At 49.8% G+C, this 20,062-nt stretch overlaps 1 protein-coding gene across 3 annotated transcripts in view; it reads left to right on the plus strand.

Annotated features, from left to right (window-relative positions):
• The first annotated feature begins 981 nt into the window (after positions 1 to 981).
• ANXA11 (annexin A11) overlaps positions 982 to 20,062 on the plus strand; it is a 42,467-nt gene continuing 23,386 nt past the window's right edge. The window contains exons 1-2 of one of the 3 annotated variants that reach the window (XM_032608496.1): positions 1,002 to 1,215; positions 2,346 to 2,436. In XM_032608496.1, coding sequence (XP_032464387.1) covers positions 2,403 to 2,436 — 34 coding nt within the window. In that variant the 5' untranslated portion in view covers positions 1,002 to 1,215; positions 2,346 to 2,402. Of the gene's footprint in view, positions 1,216 to 2,345; positions 2,437 to 20,062 lie in introns of all 3 variants that reach the window. The other 2 variants (XM_032608497.1, XM_032608498.1) reach the window with 2 other exon arrangements.

Below are 20,062 nucleotides of genomic sequence, written 5' to 3' on the forward strand. Positions count from 1 at the left end.
TTTTTTTTTTTTTTTTTTTTTTTTTGCGGTACGCGGGCCTCTCACTGTTGTGGCCTCTCCCGCCGCGGAGCACAGGCTCCGGACGCGCAGGCTCAGCGGCCATGGCTCACGGGCCCGGCCGCTCCACGGCATGTGGGATCCTCCCGGACCGGGGCACGAACCCGCGTCCCCTGCATCGGCAGGCGGACTCTCAACCACTGCGCCACCAGGGAAGCCCGATGCGTTATTATTAATTAAACTCCATACTTTATTCAGATGTCCTTAGTTTTTAGCTAATGCCCTTTTTCCAGGATCCCATCCAGGATACCACGTTACATTTAGTTTTCGCATCTCCTCAGGCTTCTCTTGGCTGTGACAGTGTGTGTCTCAGACTTTCCTTGGTTTTGATGCCCTTGACAATTTTGAGGAGTACTGGTCAAGTTTTCCGTAAAATATCCCTGAACTGGGATTTGTCTCATGTTTTTCTCACGATTAAACTGTGATTATGTATACTTGTGAGGAAGACCACAATCGGTACATACTATCACTGTTGATTTAACATTCTTGATGTTGACCTTGATCATCTGGCTAAGGTAGGTGGTCGCGGTTTCTGCACTACAAAGCTACTCTCCCACCCCCATCTCCATTTCCATACTGTTATGTCACCTTTTTAACGTAGAGAGGGTCACCTTTTTAATGTACACAGTCACTAAGTAAGGTACACTGGGCTGGAGGGGGCTTGGGTAAATCCCCTCCCCACGAGTGCGGCGCAGGGCAGGACCGGTCGCGGGAGGCGGTGGGGAGAACTGGCTCCTCGCCTACCTCCAGGCGCCTGCTGTATCCTCCTCCCGCGACAGAAGGCCCTTTAGCTTCCTTCCCCTGCTCGGGGAGGATGCTCGCAGCCTGCGGGCCCAGGACCGCCCTAACCTGGGGGCGGGGCCGAGCGCAGACCACGCCCCTAGGGCCCGCCCAGCCCTGGCGCACGCGGCTCCGCCCCGGGGCGCGTTGGGGAGGCGGGATAGGGGAGTTTTCCGCCCAACGGTTCCTCCTTCAGACTCTCCCTGACTGATGAGCAGCTCGCGGGTCCCGAGTGCCCAGCGAGCCCCGAGAGCGGGAGTGGGACATAACTCGAGGCTGGTCCGAAGTGCCGCGTCTGGGACGCCCGCAGAGAGAGCCGCTGCTGCCCGCGTCCCCGTTCGCCCCTCGCGGTCCCCCACCCCGGTGGCCAGTGGCTAGGTGAGTGAGGGTTCCCCGGCCTGCTGGGGGCAAGGGACGGGGCGGTGGCAGGGTTACGCGGCCCCCGCCGGAAGGCCCCGGACTGTTCCTCGCCCCTTCCCGGTCCGGCCCTGCGGCTTCCTGGTTACACGGCGTGTAACCGTAAGGGGGCAGGTGTCGGGCTGGTCCCGGACGGGCTGAGTCGGCCTGGCTGCCCAGCTCGGTCAACGGCGGGGAGCCCTCCCTGTGGGGTGGGGGGTGCACAGGCGGGGCCCACAGTGGCCAGGGCCACGTGATTGTGCTGCTCCGCCGGAGTCCGGGGCTCAGGGCCTGGGCCGGATTGGGACCGGGTGAACCTGCGACAAGAAGGCGACTGGCTGGTGTGGGGATGGCCGGTGGCCACGGCCCCTCTGACCCCGTTGAGTTCTCGGGAGTGTGTGTACCCTTCTGGGAAGGGCTTATGTTGAGGAGAGCTAGCAGAGGAGGCTGCCTTCAGGAACTTTCCTCCGGAACTGGAAAGACGGAAATTCCTGGGAGCTGCTAGTTGGAGTTGATTTGCAAGGCACTCTGAGAGAATGCGGGATCTATCCCAGGTGCTGTGTTCACCTGTGTGTTTACCTTCGCTGCCTTTCCTCCATTTCAACCTTGAGCTACAGTTTCAGGGAGGGATTCTTGACTTTTACCTCCCGCTGGGCTCCACCCAGTCCCCTGAAGATTTAAAAAGGTAGAAACGCATCTGTTGGCCTAAAGGAGAGTTGTGCAGTTCATCAGCTTGAGACTTTGCGGAGAAGCTAAGCTAGACAGTTCTAGCCCAAGCTGGGAACAGTTTGCCTGGCACATTTCTGTCCCTGCCCCTCTAATCAGTGACCTTTCTTCGGAGATTGGGTGTTTTAGGACAGACCTGGGGGATCTGTGGTAGCCCGCCGCTCTGCCTTCCCTCCCTGCCGTCACTTTGCTCCCTGCTGCTTTGACCTGGGCATGGAGTGGCTCTGTGAGGGGTGAGCCTCTGCCCTGCCCCACGGCAGGGACAAAAGTTTACAGGGCAGTGCCAGGCTGAGTCCAGGAACTGGACAGGTAGGGTGTGCTATCTTGCTCCCCCCCCCACCCCGGACTGGCTCTCATTATACTCCTCCATTCCTTCCTTGTTTCAGTCAGTTGTTGGGGATTCCAGGAGGATTAACAGGGCCCCTTCCCTCAAGGCACTCTTCATGCTACCGGGTGTTCCCTGCCAGGAGAGGCCAGGTGAGGTGCCAGGGCTATGTGTTGCCCTGGCGTGGGGTTCTCACTACCTTGGGCTTCTGCATCCCTCCCGAATCTCACCTCTTACTGGTCTCTATGCCTTCATTTCCTCATCTTTAAAGTGAGGGGTAGTAATAATACCTACCTCACAGGGTTATGGTGAGGATTAAATGAGTTAATATACTTAACAACCATACAGCTCAGGCACTGATCTGAACAGGTGGTGACTGGTGCACCATACCCCTGTGTCCCAGGATAGACATAAAGCTTACAGCAGGGCCTGGCGCATGAGTAATCATCTGGAAGAGTCAACAGTAATAATAACAATAGCTATCACTTCCTTCGTGCCCTGAAGGGCCGAGTTGAATTACTCTCCTTCTGACTTGTTCCTCTGTCTTAGCTCATGCTGTTCTGCCCTCCTTCTCCCAGTTCTGCGTGTTATTCACCACCCTCCTGGGAGCCATCCAGGTGCCTGGAGCAGGAAGGGACAAGACATGCTGTGAGCCCATGCAGCCCTCCTCCACTCCTTTGGCATCACTTCTCAAAACTCGCCTTGGAGTAATAATTATATGGCCACAAGTCTTCTCTCTGCCCCGTCCTCTGTGTCTGGAGGGTGGGGGGTATTTCTCACTCGTCTCTTGGTCTCACAGCATCCAGAAGGGACCTTGCCGAATGTCGGTACTCAGTAGATATTAGCTAAGTGAAAGAGGCAGGCCAGGGAAGTAAGGTTTCCCTGTTCTTAAAATGTTTGACTTTGGAAGCTGAATTTGGATAGGCCAAGAAAACCCAACAACTTGGGAGAGTGAGATGGAAGTGAGTCCAGACTGAGAGGTGAGCCTAGGAACTGGCTGAGAGGCCAAGTGGGAGTCGCTTTGGACTCCTTTATGTCTCCAGGGCAAGGATGGTAGTCAAGACTCATCCTGGATTGCTGCACCTAAGATCCATTAGTGATGCCTTGGCCACGTGATTTTGGGAGGATGGGTAGTTTGAGGTGGTAGGAGTGAGAATTGAGCCAGAATAGGTGAGTGTGGGTTTTTCTTGGGAATTCACTTGGGCGGGGAGGGGAAACCCTGTGTGGGCAGGTGAATGTAGAAATGAAATCTGTGCCGAGTGCTGGATGTTCAGAGGACCCAGGGTCTTTGTGGAGCTCCCCTTCCTTCCTGCTCCTTCCTCTTCTCAGCTGCCGTCTTTTCCCTCCCGCTAAGCCTGAAGCAAGTCCCTGATACTTGCCCCATGGGGACCACTGGAGGAAGATTCTGTGTATAGGTGTATTTTACAATCACAGCCAAGCAAACAGACTCAGGTTTCTCTGAGTTTTTCTCCTCAGCACCCTGTGAGCCCATTGCCTGCAGAACATCAGGAATCTGAGGGCTACCTAAATAGAAAAGCTCTTAGGGGAAATGAAGACACCAAAGTTTCCTTGTTGGGAATTTGCACTTTTAAAAGGAGTTGTGAAATTCATGGCGCTTTCTAATAACCCTGAAACCGTACCGTATTAAGCCTACTGACCCTGAGCCCGGGTACCCCATGAAATAAAGGTCTGATTTCACGTGGTGGTTTGTGTTTGGGAGAATCCTGACAGTGCAGCATGTACAGTGACTTGAACCACAGCTGGCTTTGCTCCTGATGTGAGAAAGTAACAGGTGAGGCCAATGGAGGGGTGAGGAGACAGAGTTCTCATCCGTGCTTGGTATCCTGGGACAAGCCACATAGCCACACAGAGTCCCAGAGTTCTGGGTGGTAAAATGCCTGCCTCACGTGGTTGTTTGCACAGTCTGGTGAGGTGATGTTTGCAAAAGGGGTTTGAGATCAGTTGGGGGGTGGTAATGGCAGTGTTGATATCTTCGTTGTGTGCCTGTGAGGAGTCTTGACGCTGGGGGTGGAGTGGACAGATAGATGGCAGGTAGCTGACTCCTGGTTCTGTGATCTCTGACTGTCTAGTCTTCCAGGGGCTTGTGCTCCTGAAGGTCCCACTGCCTTAGCAGGAAAAAAGGGGGAGGGATCACTCCTGAAAATGAGAGGGAAGTCAGGAGCCCCCAGCCTCTTACACCTGTAGCTGGGGAGAGACTGGCTTAGAGGACAGTGTGAGGGACAAGGAGAAACTCAGAGGCTGATAACAGGGAGCCAGAGGGAGTATATGGCAGATTAAGCCTGGGGAGTGGCATCCCTAGGGGAAAAGGGTGTGTATGTGGGGGGCTGGTGATAGCAGACATCAGCTTGCTGTGTCCACCTAAAAGGTCACGGCTATTTTAGGAAGCGGGTGACAAGGGATATTTCTATTGAACTCAGTGTTAGTGAGTATCCACTGTTTGCCTAGCCCTGTGCTGGGAGCACAAAAGCAGAGGCCACCCCTACCCGCCCTAGGTTGTCCCCTGCCTGTTCTGTAGTACAGATGTAAAATAATTTATTCAACCTTTCCCCCATTGCTGGGTATGGAGACTGTTGACTGTTTTTATAGTTTGAAATGGTGTTGGAGTAAACAATCTATAAAATCCTGTTTGGAATGTCACTGAATGTTTTATTTATAAGGAAGAGTTCACATTTTTATGATATTAAGTTTTCTAAATCAGGGACAGATTACAGGCCTTGTGAGGTAGAATGTCTTCATTAGATTTTAAGAATAGGATTCTAATTGGATATGCTGGAGATATATATATATCTCATAAAATATATGTCATATAATTTGGAAATTATTTGTAGATAACTTTTTTTATTCCTACTTTTTTTTTCTGTTTGTTGGTCATTCATTTCAACCTTTATTGTTACTCATTTCTTTTTACTTCTGGCTTATTTTGTTGCTCTACTTCTATTTTATTTATTTATTTATTTTTATTATTTTTTTGTGTGGTACGCGGGCCTCTCACTGTTGTGGCCTCTTCCGCTGCGGAGCACAGGCTCCGGACGCGCAGGCTCAGCGGCCATGGCTCACGGGCCCAGCCACTCCGCGGCATGTGGGATCCTCCCGGACCGAGGCACGAACCTGCGTGCCCCACATCGGCAGGCAGACCCCCAACCACTGCGCCACCAGGGAAGCCCTGTTGCTCTACTTTTAACATCTAAATTGGTTCATTTATTTTTAGTGTTTTATTTTAATTAAAAAAGTATATAAAGCTCAGCGTTTTCCTCTGAGTACAACTCTAGCCAATGGGCCTTTGTATGAAATGCTCACCTTTCCATTGCTTTCTAGTACTCTGTAGATCAGTTTTGATCCAAGAATTTTTTAGAAGGCAACGTCCTGAATTTTTGAGTAAGTTTTGTGGGGGGTATGGTCATATTTTAATGTTGACTGCTAGTTTTATTGAGTGAATGTGCTCAGCAAAATCTCTTGTTGGACTGTATTAAGATTTTCTTTGTGGCCAGCTACACAATCAATGTGAAAAGGTTTCATGGACGTGTACTCTCTGTGGGATACAGACTTCAGATACATCTGTGATCTTGAGGTTGCCCTCTGCATCCCTGCTTATTGAATCTTTTTTTTGAGTCAAGCTCAACTTATATTTGTCTTGGATTTATGAATTTGGCATGCATGTTTGGTGTATACAGGTTTATCAAGCTTACCTTTGTGGATTGTACCTTTTGTCTTTTGCTTATTCAATGCTTTTGGCCTTTGGCCTTAAAATCTGTATTAACTTTTTTAGGAGCATATATCGCCAAGAATCTGGGAGAATCCCTTCTTCTTTACAGTCCTAAAATTAGTAACTAAGTGCATTTTATAGGACAGTAAGTGAAAGCCTCAGAAATTTGGAGGCAGGCGTCAGTCAGGGAGGGGGTAAGCTGCATCCTTTAGTTTCCACTCAGACTCACGCAGAGTAGGTAGTAATCAGACTGCCCCCGCTTGCTTCTGAGTCAGGATTACTGTGAGCTCCCCCTCCTTGCCTGTCCCAGTGGCCCCCATGATAGCCAGGTTTTAGGAGGGATGGATAAAAGGAGATCTGTCTGCAACACCCAGGGATGGGCCTGAGTACCACTCCTCTGCCTTTGTGTTTTGTTCCCCCCCATCCCTTAGGTCCAAGGAGGTGGACGGCTGTGACTCGCAATTACATTTCCTTCCTCATCTGAAGCGGCAAGGCGTACTTTCTCTGTTCCCCAAGGGATATGACAAAACAGTACACAAAAATGTCCCAGGGCCAAATGTCAGGTATAAAGACTTGGGCCACAAGTTTTACACTCGTTTCTATGCTTGTGTTTTAAGTCACATAAACTATTTCAAGGGACTAGAATGGCCTAAGCCCTGTTGTACCATGGATTCCTAGGGCGTAGTTTTCCAAGTCTTGTGTTTCCACATGGCTGAGAAATGGTTGGAAAAAACCCTCAGTTTGCAGAGGCAGGATTATTGGAAAGTCCTCAACATGTTTTTAATATTAATATTTCCACTTCTGGTTTGTCTTTGTGTTTACCTAGTATGTCTTTGCCTTAATTTTAAACTTTTCTTTCTCGTTTAAAAAAAAAAGTGTTTCTCTTGTAATCAGCACGTGACTGGGGTTCAGGGACATGGCGGAAGGCAGTGATAATAGCAACAAACCGAATTTGGTCATTTCTGTCTTCGGTAGAGAATTCAGACTGTTTGCATACCAGATAGTCTTGATTTTATTTCTTGTGTCTTGTTTTCTGTTTATTATTTACTATACTTGGATGTTGTTTCTTTCCTGATTTCTGCTGTCTGGGTTAAGTTTCTCATCATTCCTCTTCCTTCCTCTTCCCCACCCACTTGCATTAGGATTCAGGTTTGGCCATGATTTAAGAGAGGAGTTTCTCTATCTCCAGAAATTGGAGTCCAGAGTTAATAAGTGTCTGTTTCATGAGGTTGTCCAGGCACGAGGCTCCTTATGAAAATTTGCTCCCAGCATTCTTCAGGGCTTTGGTTTACAACCTTGAGCATGTTTAAGAATAACTGGCAAGGTTTGTTAAAACATGGATTCCTGGGCCCCACCCCTAAAGGTTCTGATTTAGGGGGTCTGTGGTGAGGCCCGAGAAATTTCCTTTATGACAGGCACCCAGGTTGTGCTGATTCGACCAGTCTGGGGACCACACTTGGGCAGTGTTGCTCTGGGTGCTTCCCTTACCTGCAAGGCCCAGGACAGCTGACTCCCTGACAGGGCCCTGCCTTGCTGCCAGGGAGGCTTGGAAACATAGTCCTTATTTGGGGCTGCCATGTGCCAGGCTGCAGGTAGTGTTCTGTCATGGAAGCAAGAGGGGGCAGATGGTTGAGGTGGGTGACGACTGAAGTTTCTGGAACACCACCCACTGGTGTCCTCAGTCTGAAACTACTCCTGTGCTTGTCGGTTTTGCCACTGGCTAAGCCAGCCTTCCTCGGGTTAGGAAGTAGGAATGGTATCTTGTGACAGGGGCAAGCCAGCAGGCGGTGCAGGGGGCGGCAGCCCCGATCCTGAGGGCAAGTTGCTGCTGCTACTTTGCTCATGCTCTGAGGGTCTCGCTGCTTCCAGGCCATTCCCAATAGTCAGGTCTGGCAGCCATTCGTTCTGCCACTTGGAGTCACCTCCTGATCTTAGAGGGCCCTCGGGATGCGGGGGCGGGTGTCCCTCCAAGACCCAGCTTTGGGATGGAGAGAGTCTTAACTGTGCTTCCTTCTCCCGACTTACCTTCATCAACTCCAGGTGTGACACATCATTGTCTATTTCCGGGAGAGCTTGGGGACAGAGGCCATTTGAACCCTGAACTGAGTTGGGCTGTTGGTCAGCGCGGCTCCTGATACCCTGGAGAGATCAAAACAAGAGGCTGCCAACCCCTGCTCTCTGCTTTTGTTAACTCATGGGGGTGAACCTGGAGAGAAGCAATGTCACAGAGGCCTCCCCTGGGCAGAGGATGCTTTCTCTGTGGCTTGATGATATGGGGCTTTATTAGGAGGCAGCAGAGTCATTTTCTCATTCTGTCTTTCCCAGGGTAGCCTTTACATTTCCAAGTCCATTCTCCAGCCCAGGAAGGTGGAATGGCGCCCAGAAGCGTGAGTGGCGGAGAGCCAGCCTGGGCCGCGATGCATCGGCAGGGAGGTCGAGAAACATGACTTGAGTCTTTGTCCTGTCCCAGCCGATCCTGAGAGCCGAGGCAGGCCTTGCTCTCTAGGCCTCGGCTCCCACCTCAGTAAAACAAGCTGGTTGAGTCAAAGAAACTCCTGAAGGCCCCCCTTCCAGCCCTGATATTGTAGGATTCGTGTGTAATCCAAATGCCAGCGCACTGGGAATTGGCTTTATTATTTTTATTTTTTTAAAATAATTTTTATGGGGCTTCCCTGGTGGCGCAGTGGTTGAGAGTCCGCCAGCTGATGCAGGGGACACGGGTTCGTGCCCCGGTCCGGGAAGATCCCACATGCCGCGGAGCGGCTGGGCCCGTGAGCCATGGCCGCTGAGCCTGCGCGTCCGGAGCCTGTGCTCTGCAACGGGAGAGGCCACAACAGTGAGAGGTCCGCGTACCGCAAAAAAAAAAAAATAAATAAATAAATAAAAATAAAAGTATAAAATAATTTTTATGTATTTTTTAAATTTATTTATTATTTTGGGCTGCATTGGATCTTCGTTTTTGCGCGCGGGCTTTATCTAGTTGCGGCGAGTGGGGGCTACTCCTCGTTGCAGTGCGCGGGCTTCCCACTGCAGTGGCTTCTCTTGTTGCAGAGCACGGGCTCTAGGTGCGCACAGGCTTCAGTAGTTGTGGCACGTGGGCTCAGTAGTTGTGACTTGCGGGATCTAGAGCTCAGGCTCAGTAGTTGTGGCACACGGGCTTTGTTGCTCCGCGGCATGTGGGATCTTCCCGGACCAGGGCTCAAACCCATGTCCCCTGCATTGGCAGGCGGATTCTTAACCACTGCACCACCAGGGAAGGCCTGGCTTTATTTCTAAGAGCTGTCTTTCTGAGCCTGCTTGCTCAAGTTCAACCCCTTGGTCAGGCCTGGACACTGGTCCGTGGCCACTCTCCAGCCTGCTTTGCCCAGAGCTTCTCCAGGCTGGGCCTCCCCAGGTGCCAGCCCTCGGAGGGCAGAGTCTGAGGCACTGTCTGGCTAATGATTGACATGGGCTCCAGCTATTCCTAATTCATGGGTGTGAGTGAGGAGTTGAATGTTTAACAGCACTTTCTATGGGCTTTTTGTTCAGTGCCTGGGAAAGGACGGTCAGGGCTGGTGGAATGCGGCCCTGGGGCTCCCTGGCTTGCTCCTGGGGCCTGATGGCATCTGTGACCCACACCTCAGAGGTGAGGCAGTGCCCCAGCAGAGTCGGGGATGTTCATACGCCCTCTCACATAACTTGAGGTTCTACCTTGTCGTGGGAGGGAGAGAGGGAATGTCTTAGATCAGTCCTTTCTGCCCCCAGAATTCCTGGAGCCTCTGTACCAGAAGCTCTGACTGAAGAGGTCATTGGGACAGGTGCCACCAGGGTGTGAAAGAGATGAATCAGGGTACACTGGTGTCCTGTTGGTGTGTGTCAGGGACCTTGCTGTGCCCTGCCCCATACTGGCCAGTGGACGAGGGGAGGAGAGGCCTGTCCTATAGCCCGGGCACTGACTTTCTCACTGGGAGGCCTAGAAAAAGTAATTCTGGCTCGGGCACTAGTCTGGTGTGTGATCCTTGCTTGTCAAGAATTATCCCTGAGCCTTAGTTCCCTTGAGGTGATAATACCTCTCTTGCAGGATCATTTCAAAGGTTAATGAGGTGATACATAATGAGGTAATATATGTATTAATACCTGTCATAGGTACCGGAAAAGGGGGAGTATTATTAGAGCACTAAGAAGACATAGAAAACATTTTAGGCCAAGTGCTGTTAAGTTCCAGAAGGGGAGATCATCGTTGTGGGTGGAGAGATCAGGTGGGCTTCCTGAAAGAAGCGGGGCTCCATCTGGCTAAAAGGAAAGCCGGAATTGACTTAGGCTTAAGGAAGGCACAAAGGAGATAGGAGGACAGACCAGGTAGAGGGACTGTTTGAGCAGAAGTTCTGAAGATGGAAAGTGCTGAGGTATTGGCTTGACTGAGCTACAGACATGCATTTCCTGCATTCTTTCCATCACACAGAGACCTCCAGGGACCTTCCATTTTCTGGCCATGGCACAGCCCAGGGCGGGTTGGCAGGCTTTAGCATCCCACCTGCACAGTGATCAGCCCCACCTGAGATCTGAAAGAGCATCTTCTCCTCCAGGGTGATCTGTAGATTCTGACGGGGATTTCTTTTCAGCTTCCAGCTGAATAAGACTGGCTGGGGACTTGGTCACCATTAGAAGAGCAGCCCTTGATAAGTGCTATTTGAAGGAGAGATTTCCTGGGGCTTCCAGGAGCTGGAGTATATACTCTGTCAGGTCTTCTAGGTTTGAAGGGACTGGGCCTTTCCAAAGGCATTTGAACAGGCCCCAGGACTGTAGAGGCCCAGGGACTCCCTGCTGCCTTTAGGTCTTTAGTCTTGTGCGCCACCCCTCTCCCCACCTCTTGCCTGGCAGGGCCCTGGATGAACATCTGTTCCTTTCATTACAAATACCGGTACCTGCAGGGACTGCCCTGGTGGGGACAGTGGGCAGCCGAAACAGACAGGCATCCTGGATGAAGGGGCAGCTGCTGCAGCCCTAGCTGTGTGCCACCACGTGGGAATGTAGGACCCTTGTTGCCAGGTTTCCTGTTTTTCCATTTAAAACAAAATTTAAGTTGGAGAGTCTCTTTTGTGGCCTCACCTCTCCCCTCCCCACAGCAAAATAAATGTTTGTGAACTACAAAACCTCCAGGGAGCCCCAGGTCCTGGGCAAGCACAAATTGACAACCACGGATCCCTTGCGGGCTCACTCATTTAACAGATGAGGGAGAGATGCCCAGGGGAGCCTTGGGTTCGCCAAGGCCCATCCATCAGAGAGAAGCCGCTTTCCTAGACACCATGCCTCCCACCTCTCCTCCCTCCTCCTCTCTGCTCTCAGAGCCCTTTCCTGATTCTCAGGCTTAATCTCCATTCTGCCTGGGAGTGGCTCTTAAACATTTTGTGGGTATTTTCCTGTGATTGCTCTTTTGTGTTTATCTCCCCAGCTAGAGGGAAAGCCTGGTGCAGGCCAGAACTTTTGTTTTTTCCTCCTGTGCTCAGGGAAGTCTAGCCCAGCACTGGGTGCCTCTCTGAGCCCAGAGGTGGAACTAGTGTTAAGCTAATGAAACTTAACCTTCAGGTTGAAGCCTCCCCACCCCCCCAGTCACTTGCGTGTGGCCTTTGCAAGGCTGTGGGAGAGGCCCTGCAAGTGAATTCACAAAGTCATATAGTTTTGTAGAATTTGCAAGAAAGTGTTCTGCATCCAGGGTCTTAAAAGGGCCCCTAAAATTATATAGGCTTCAGGCTCAACAAAACCTGAACCTCCCTCTAAAGATGCTGTGAAAACTCAGCAATTGGCTTGGGTCCTGCCTTTTGGACAGTGGGCCCTTGGCTTGGGAGCAGGAAGTGGGCGGGTCCTGAGCCAGCCCTGGGAGGATCTTGCTGTGTCACCTTGGCCTGTCACTTCTACTCTCTGGTTGTCAGTTTCTCCACTTGTGAAATAGGAGCCGGGGTGGGGTGGGTGGGAATGAACTGAGTCATCTCTAGGGCAGAATGATCTCTGGTGTCCCAGTTGCTTGGTTTTGGCTGGCTGGGTGTGATTTTTTTTTTTTTTTTAAAACATCTTTATTGGGGTGTAATTGCTTTACAATGGTGTGTTAGTTTCTGCTTTACAACAAAGTGAATCAGCCATACATATACACATGTTCCCATATCTCCTCCCTCTTGCGTCTCCCTCCCACCCACCCTCCCCATCCCACCCCTCCAGGTGGTCACAAAGCACTGAACTGATCTCCCTGTGCTATGGGGCTGCTTCCCACTAGCTATCTACCTTACGTTTGGTAGTGTATATATGTCCATGACTCTCTCTTGCTCTGTCACAGCTTACCCTTCCCCCTCCCCATATCCTCAAGTCCATGCTCTAGTAGGTCTGTCTTTATTCCTGTCTTACCCCTAGGCTCTTCTTGACATTTTTTCTTTCTTAGATTCCACATATATGTGTTAGCATACGGTATTTGTTTTTCTCCTTCTGACTTACTTCACTCTGTATGACAGACTCTAGGTCCGTCCACCTCATTACAAATAGCTGGGTGTGATTTGATTGCCCCACCAACCCGAACATCACACTGCCCACCTTTCCCCTCCCAAGAGCATTTGCATTGCTGGCTGGGTGTGCCTGGCCAGGCATAGGGAACCCACTCACAAGCCCTGGGTCTAACCACGGTGACTTTGTTGACTGATAATAATACAAGCAAGCAAAGCTTTACTGAGTGAGCTCTTATTCCCAGACATGTAGGAGACGTGAGCACCTGGTCCCTCCCTTCTTGGTGGAATGGTTTTTTCTGTGGTCTTGGTTTATTGCTTCTCTTGCTGACTGAGGTAGACTTGTGCACTGATCTCTTATACAAAGAGAGGCTTTTCAAAGAGGACACCATGGAAAGATCTGGAGGGAAGGAGAGAAGCAGTGGTCACTGTATGTACTTGTTTTCTATTGCTGCTATAGCAATTTATCCATATTTAGTGGCTTAAAACACACAGCTTTTTTTTTAATACCATTTTAACCATTTTTCGGTCTGCTGTTTGGTGGCATTAAGTACATTCATATTATTGTGTTACCGTCACCACCATCCATCTCCAGAACTTTTCATCTTCCCAAACTGAAACTCCGTCTCCATTAAACACTAACCCCCAACTCCACTCTCCCCTCCCCCCAGCCCTCGGCACCACCATTCTACTTTCTGTTTCTGAATCGGACTACTCCAGGTGCCTCATACAAGTGGACTCAGAGTATTTATCTTTTTTTTTTGCGGTACGTGAGCCTCTCACTGTTGTGGCCTCTCCCGTTGTGGATCACAGGCTCCGGACGCGCAGGCTCAGCGGCTGTGGCTCATGGGTCCAGCCGCTCTGCGGCATGTGGGATCTTCCCGGACCGGGGCACGAACCCGTGTCCCCTGCATTAACAGGCGGACTCTCAACCACTGCGCCACCAGGGAAGCCCCGTATTTATCTTTTGACTGGCTTATTTCACTCAGCATAATGACCTCAAGATTCATCCATATTCTTGCATGGGTCAGAATTTCCTTCCTTTTTAAGGCCAAATACTCTTCTGTTATGTATATACTGCATTTTGCTTATCCATTCATCTGTTGATGGACATTTGGGTTGTTTCCACATTTTGGCCGCTGTGAATAATAACTTCCGTGAACACTGGTGTACAAATATGTTCTTTTGGGTACGTATGCAGAAGTGGAATTGCTAGGTCGTACGTGTAATTTTTTGAGGAACTGCCCTACTGTTTGTGGCTGCCCCATTTTAGCACACTACTTTACTGTCATACGGTTTTGTCTCACGGGTCTCCTGGTGTTTGTTGGCAGGGTAATATCTTTTCTGGAAGCTCTAGAGGGCAATCTGTTTCCTTGTCTTTTCTAGCTTCTAGAGGCCGTCTGCATTCTTTGGATCCTGGCGCCCGTCCTGCATGGATGGAATCCCTCTCAAGCTTCTTATCTCTTTCTTTTCATCTTTATTTCTCCTCATCCTTTCCTTTCATCCTTAACATAGCAAGGAAAGGACTCATGGGTCCACCTGGATAATCTAGGATACACTACTCATCTCAAGGTTGGTAACCTTGATCACATCTGCAAAGCCCCTTTGTCATGTAGGGCAACATAGTCACCAGTTCTGGGGGATCAAGGTGCAGTCTGTCTGTTGGGAATATTTTTGACAGACCTACAAGGAACCTGATGGTGCCTTGATCGTTGGCTTTGAAAAGCCCTCCCCTCTCCCCTTTCCCTTTCTCAAAATTGTCTTGAAGCACCCATGACCGTAAGAATTGGTTAGGTACTACCCTCATTGTGTGGGCTAGACACCTGGTAGACACTGAATAAGTTTGGGTGTCTGTCTAGGATCTTTGATGACCCTTTTTCCCCTCTCCAGACATCAGAGCCTGTCCTCTTTGACCACTTGGGAGGGTACAACACTGGCTGAATTGGTCACAGAGTGGAGAAAACTCTCCTTACATTACAGAGGTCTTCCCTGTTCTTACTTCATTCAGTCCTCACAGTAACTTCAAGGTAGGTGGGCAGACAGCTTGGAGGTTCAGAGAGGTTAAGTTGTCCTGTGAATGTCACACAGCAAGTGGTGAAGTTAGGACCCAGACCCTACCTACCAAGCTAATGCTCCTTAGGGAGTAAGTTAAAATTAACTGAGCACCTACTCTATGCTAATAAGCTACATGATGGATAGCTTTATATGCGTGTATCAGTGCATCACACCCTCAGCACCACACAGTAAGATGAATGTACTTTCCCCAGTTTTAAGAAGAAAGGCTCAAAGAGGTTAGGCAACATGCCCAAGGTCAAACGGCCAGCAAGTGGTAGAGCTAGAATTGGAACCATTGTCATTGGACCCTGTGTCTCTCCCTGGTTGCCCAGCAGCAGTGTTAGAAGATTCTATCAAGGCTGTGTGGGCGTGGGTAAAATTCATATGACAGAGCTCTGGATGGGGAAGTGTGGGTTGTGCAAAGATGGGGGCACTGGTTTAGAGTGTGGGAAAGAGAGTAATTGGAGGTGGTAGAAGGACCTACAGAGGACCTGGGGTTGGATGTTATGAGACCCAGTGTTGGTGATGCTTAGGCTGTGTGACCTGGATGAGCCACCCAGCCTCCCCTTCCCCACCCAGACAAGGGAGAGGTTCAGAGGAGGAGCTCCCCAAGTTCCTTTCCAGCTGAGCTTCTGACGGGTTCATTGTGCAGACAGTACCTGCCACCGAGCTTGGAGTGAGGTGCACCCCTGTGGGCCCAGGCGATCCTGGAGGAACAGCGCTTGGATTGGAGTTTGCAGGAAATGCAGGGACTTGAGCGGTAAGTCTGGGACAGCCAGGAGGCCTCTAGTGCTCTGGGGCTTGTGCTTGATTTACATCCGCTAGTCCCGAGGAGCCCCTTCTGATCAGGTGGTGTGATTGCCAGCAGCTTCCCCACGCGGAAGTGGTGAAACTGACAGACACAGACCTGCCTCCCCAAGCCTGAGCTGCACTTAGAAACAAACCACGGTTTCCATATTTGGGGAAGGGGAAGGGGGTATTTCCTTAGGTCCTGGCCACACCTTGGACTTAGGTGGGGGGATTTTTCTTTCACTGCCGCTGTGTCTGTCACAAGAACCTTGGCGACTACAAGAACCGCAGCCTGAGCCCCCGTCATGTCTTGGGCCTGGTTGTCAGCCAAATACTGACACCATACCTGGGTTCACCTGCTTCCTCTGTGGCTGCTTTCCAGTCCTCAGAAATCCTGAATCAGGGTTGGCATTTGGTTAAGTGTTGGCTCTTCCTGAAGCCTGTTTGGTATGGGCACCTGCCACAGGGGTCTCTCCCGATGAGCTGGAGTGACCCAGGTTTGCCAGGGCTGTGCCGTGGAGGAGTTAGTAGAGAGACCTGCTGTGAATCTCCCTGTCTGCCTGCAGGTACTTTTCCATGAAAGTGTTCCCTCCTGCCTCGCCCCCTCCTCACTCCTTCTGCATTCCCACGACCTGGTCTGGAAAGGCAACTGAGAGCAGAGAATATGGTTTCTATCAGGGCCATCCCAGGGTGGACATGCTTACAGCAGGCTCCTGGGTGCGGGCAGGGCTGGAGCTTTGTGCAGGCTGAGGCCCTGCTCCCGGGCAGGTTTCTTTTCCAAAGGCCTTTTCAAAGGTGCTTCCTCCTCCATCCCTCCCACCCCCTTTTTTTCCTGGAGCTTGGACCAAGCCTCCAGGGCACCCAGGCCTGCAGCAGGGATGGAAAGAAAACACTGCCAGTTTCCTGTTGGTGGTTTCTCCTCGTGGAGATTGGAAAATCCAACACAGCCATTCCCGTCCAGGATCTGCTGCTGCACTGGGCTTGGTGTGGGAGAAGGAACCAGCTGACTTTACTGCTCCTGTCCTCTGCCCTTCTTCACACTGTTCTGACCCCCAGCTCTCCACCCTGTGCCCTCCCTGCTCCCACATTTCTCATCCTGTGTATTATCAAATGGCCCAGGGTCCTCTGGGACCCTCTAATCCTGTTTGCTATTTTATGTTGGGGAAACTGATACAATGAGAGGTTAAATGATATCATGAGAACATATTTGATGTTAAACTGTTACTATCTACATTTAACAGATGTGGAAAACTGAAGCCCAGAAAGGTTAAATAACCTGCCCAAGACCACGCACCTCTTAGGGAGCAGAACTGGGATTCGAGCCTGGGCCACATCTGGCTTCAGAGTTCATGCTCCTCCCACCACCCTAGACTGCCTTTAGTGAGATGCTCGGGATCACGGGGAAACCTGGTGTCCTGCTTCCTAAAGTCTGTTGTATTCCACCAACCAGTGTTTTTAAAGTTTTGGTCTTTGAAATACTAGCGTCTGGGGTTGGTGGGCCATGTGAGGAAGTACAGCGTAGGGGTAAAAGTCCTGAGCCTTGGAGCCTGGCTGCTTGGGCTTGAATCCTGGCTTATCATTTACTAGCTGTAACCTAGGGCAACTTGTATAATCTCTCCATACCTCAGTTTCCTTATCTCTAATACAGAGATCATAATCTTAGTATTTGTCTTATAGAGTTGTTGTAAAATTCTATTCCATGTATAGCACTTAACACAGTGCCTAGTACATAATAAGTATTCGATAAATGTTAACTATTATTATTATTGCCTAGTAAGTTTGGGAAATTGAGGGAAAAAGTTAAGCAGGCACCTTTGTTACAGGACTTCTCAGAGCCTTTATTATCCTGTTAAGTATTGGCACTTTTCCGGAAGGGGATGTCGTAGGCAGCGTTTTCCAAAGTTTTTGGACAACTAATCTCTTTCTCTCTCTTTTTTTTTTTTTCTGGTGCGCGGGCCTCTCACTGTTGTGGCCTCTCCCGTTGCCGAGCACAGGCTCCGGACGCGCAGGCCCAGCGGCCATGGCTCATGGGCCCAGCCGCTCCGCAGCACGTGGGATCTTCCCGGACCGGGGCACGAACCCGCGTCCCCTGCATCGGCAGGCGGACTCTCAACCACTGCGCCACCAGGGAAGCCCTCTCTTTCTCTTTTTTAACTGGGCACCTGGTGAATTCTCAACTCATAAGATGTAAGTTGGTGTCGGGGAACACAGTTCAGGAAGCACGGAGCTCTACATCATGCTGCCTGTTTTTGCTTGGCAAGGCTGAGCTGGAGACGGGAGTCCAGGCTAGACCTGAGCACGACTTTGAAGGACTGTGTGTGGCAGAGCTTGGGCTGTGCCAGGCTTCTCTCCTCCTGTCCCTGTAGGTATGGCGAGAGGGAGGTGGTGGGAGCCGAGGCACCTGAGTGTTTCTGGAACCTCCTGGCCATGAGGAATGTCCTTGGCTGGCCGCAGTTCAAAGCAGTCATTGCACTGTCCTTGGAAGTCTTAAACTAGGTCACCAGTGGCAGGACCGGTTGGGACCACCAAACAAGCCAGCCCAGCCTAGGTTGAAATGGTCACAGGTTTTGCAGTATGACCCTCTTAGGGAAAGGTAGGCAGGCTTTGCTCCCAGCAGGCTGAGTTCTACCCTGGACCCTCTCCCCGTGTGTTTGTGACTTAAGTAAACGGTGTCCCTGGCATATTTTGGCTCCAAAACCAAGGTGGTTAGAAACTAGATAATCTTCAAGTTGCCTTCCAGCGTAGGCATTTAGGAAGTCTGTAAATCTAGGATTGGGGTGAAAACCTGAAGAGGTGTTCCCTTCAGGAGTCCTAAAATCCAACTAGGAAGAGCCCCAAGAGGTGAAGCCCCCTGTCACACCCGAGGTCTGGGGAGGTGAGGGCCTGGCTCCAGGTCACTGATCGGGGACCTTTTCCGTATTAACATTCTTGGAACTGACTACCTCAAATAGTCTTGCTTTGGGCCCCATTTGCGCTCTGCTCTGGGTTGTTGCCTCTCAGCAATGACCCTGGAGAGATGGGCAGTGTATGGCGGTCAGGAGCTGCTCAGACCGGCTCAGGGCTGGCTAATCCTTCATCTCCCAGCAGCCAGGTACTGGAGGTGGGCCAGGAAGGCATGTGGCTGACCGGTTACACCTTAGCCTGCCCAAACCTAGCTTTGCACTGGAGCAAGGAGAGTTTGCAGATAAGCAAATTTCTTCCTTGTATTTAAAAAAATTATACATATATGTATACACGAACATACATAAACTGTATATGTATATACATACATGTATGCATTTACATTTGTGTGTATGTGTGTGTGTGTGTTTTGTCTTGAATTATACTTTGGAAACTGCTCAGTGGCGACCTTTGAGTAGGGGATTAGAGGGGAGAATGAACTTTGTGCCTTTCTGTTCCATTTGAATTTCCCTACAGTGTGTTTGTATTCCTTTTATTTTTAAATGTGATTTATTTTTTAGAGCAGCTTTAGGTTCACAACACCACCTCTGCCACTATCATCACCCCACATCAGAGTTACAATTGATGAACCTATATTGACACAGCATTATCACCCAAAGTCCATAGTTTACATTAGGGTTCACTCTTAGTGTGGTACATTCTATGGGTTTTGACTAATGGATCCACCATTTTAGTGTCGTACAGAATAGCTTCACTGTCTTAAAAATCCTTTGTGCTCTGCCCATTCATCCCTTCCTCCCCCTAACTCCTGGTAATCACTGATTTTTTAACTTCTCCAGTTTTACTTCTTCTAGAATGACATACAGTTGGAATCGTGCAGTACATAGCCTTTTCAGACTGGCTTCTTTCACTTAATAATATGCATTTAAGGTTCCTCCCTGTCTTTTCGCGGCTTGATAGCTCATTTCTTTTACTGCTGAATAATATTCCGTGGTCTGGATGTACCACAGTTTATTTATCCATTCACCTTTTGAAGGCATTTTGGTTGCTTCCAAGTTTTGGCAGTTATGAAGAAAGCCACTATAAATATCCATGTACAGGTTTTTGTGTCCATGTGTGTCTTCAGCTCCTTTGGGTAAATACCAAGGAGTGCTGTTGCTGGATCATATGCTAAGAGTAAGTATGTTTAGTTTGTAAGAAACTGCAAACTGCCTTCCAAAGTGGCTGTACCATTTTGCACTTCCACCAGCAATGAGTGAGTTCCTGTTTCTTCACATCCTCATCAGCATTTGGTGTCATCAGTGTTTTGGATTTTGGCCATTCTAATAGGTGTGTAGTAGTATTTCATTGTTATTTTAATTTGCAATTCCCTAAGGATGTTTGATGTTGAGCACCTTTTCATATGCTTTTTTGCTATCTGTATGTATTCTTTGGCAAAATATCTGTTCAGGTCTTTTGCCATTTTTTAACTGAGTTTTTTTTTTTTTTTCTTTTTAATTGAAGTATAGTTGATTTACAATGTGGTGTTAGTTTCAGGTGTACTTTATTGTTGAGTTTTTAGGAGTTCTTTCTGTATTTTGGATAACAGTCCTTTATCAGATGTGTCTTTTTAAACATTTTCTTCCACTCTGTAGCTTGTCTTCTTTTCCTTTTATTTTTTTTTTTATTTTTTTTTTTTTTTATGCGTTACGCGGGCCTCTCACTGTTGTGGCCTCTCCCGTCGCGGAGGACAGGCTCCGGACGCGCAGGCTCAGCGGCCATGGCTCACGGGCCCAGCCGCTCCGCGGCATGTGGGATCCTCCCAGACCGGGGCACGAACCCGTGTCCCCTGCATCGGCAGGC

The sequence above is a fragment of the Phocoena sinus genome, chromosome 16 (genome assembly GCF_008692025.1).
Source record: "Phocoena sinus isolate mPhoSin1 chromosome 16, mPhoSin1.pri, whole genome shotgun sequence".
NCBI lineage: Eukaryota > Metazoa > Chordata > Mammalia > Artiodactyla > Phocoenidae > Phocoena > Phocoena sinus.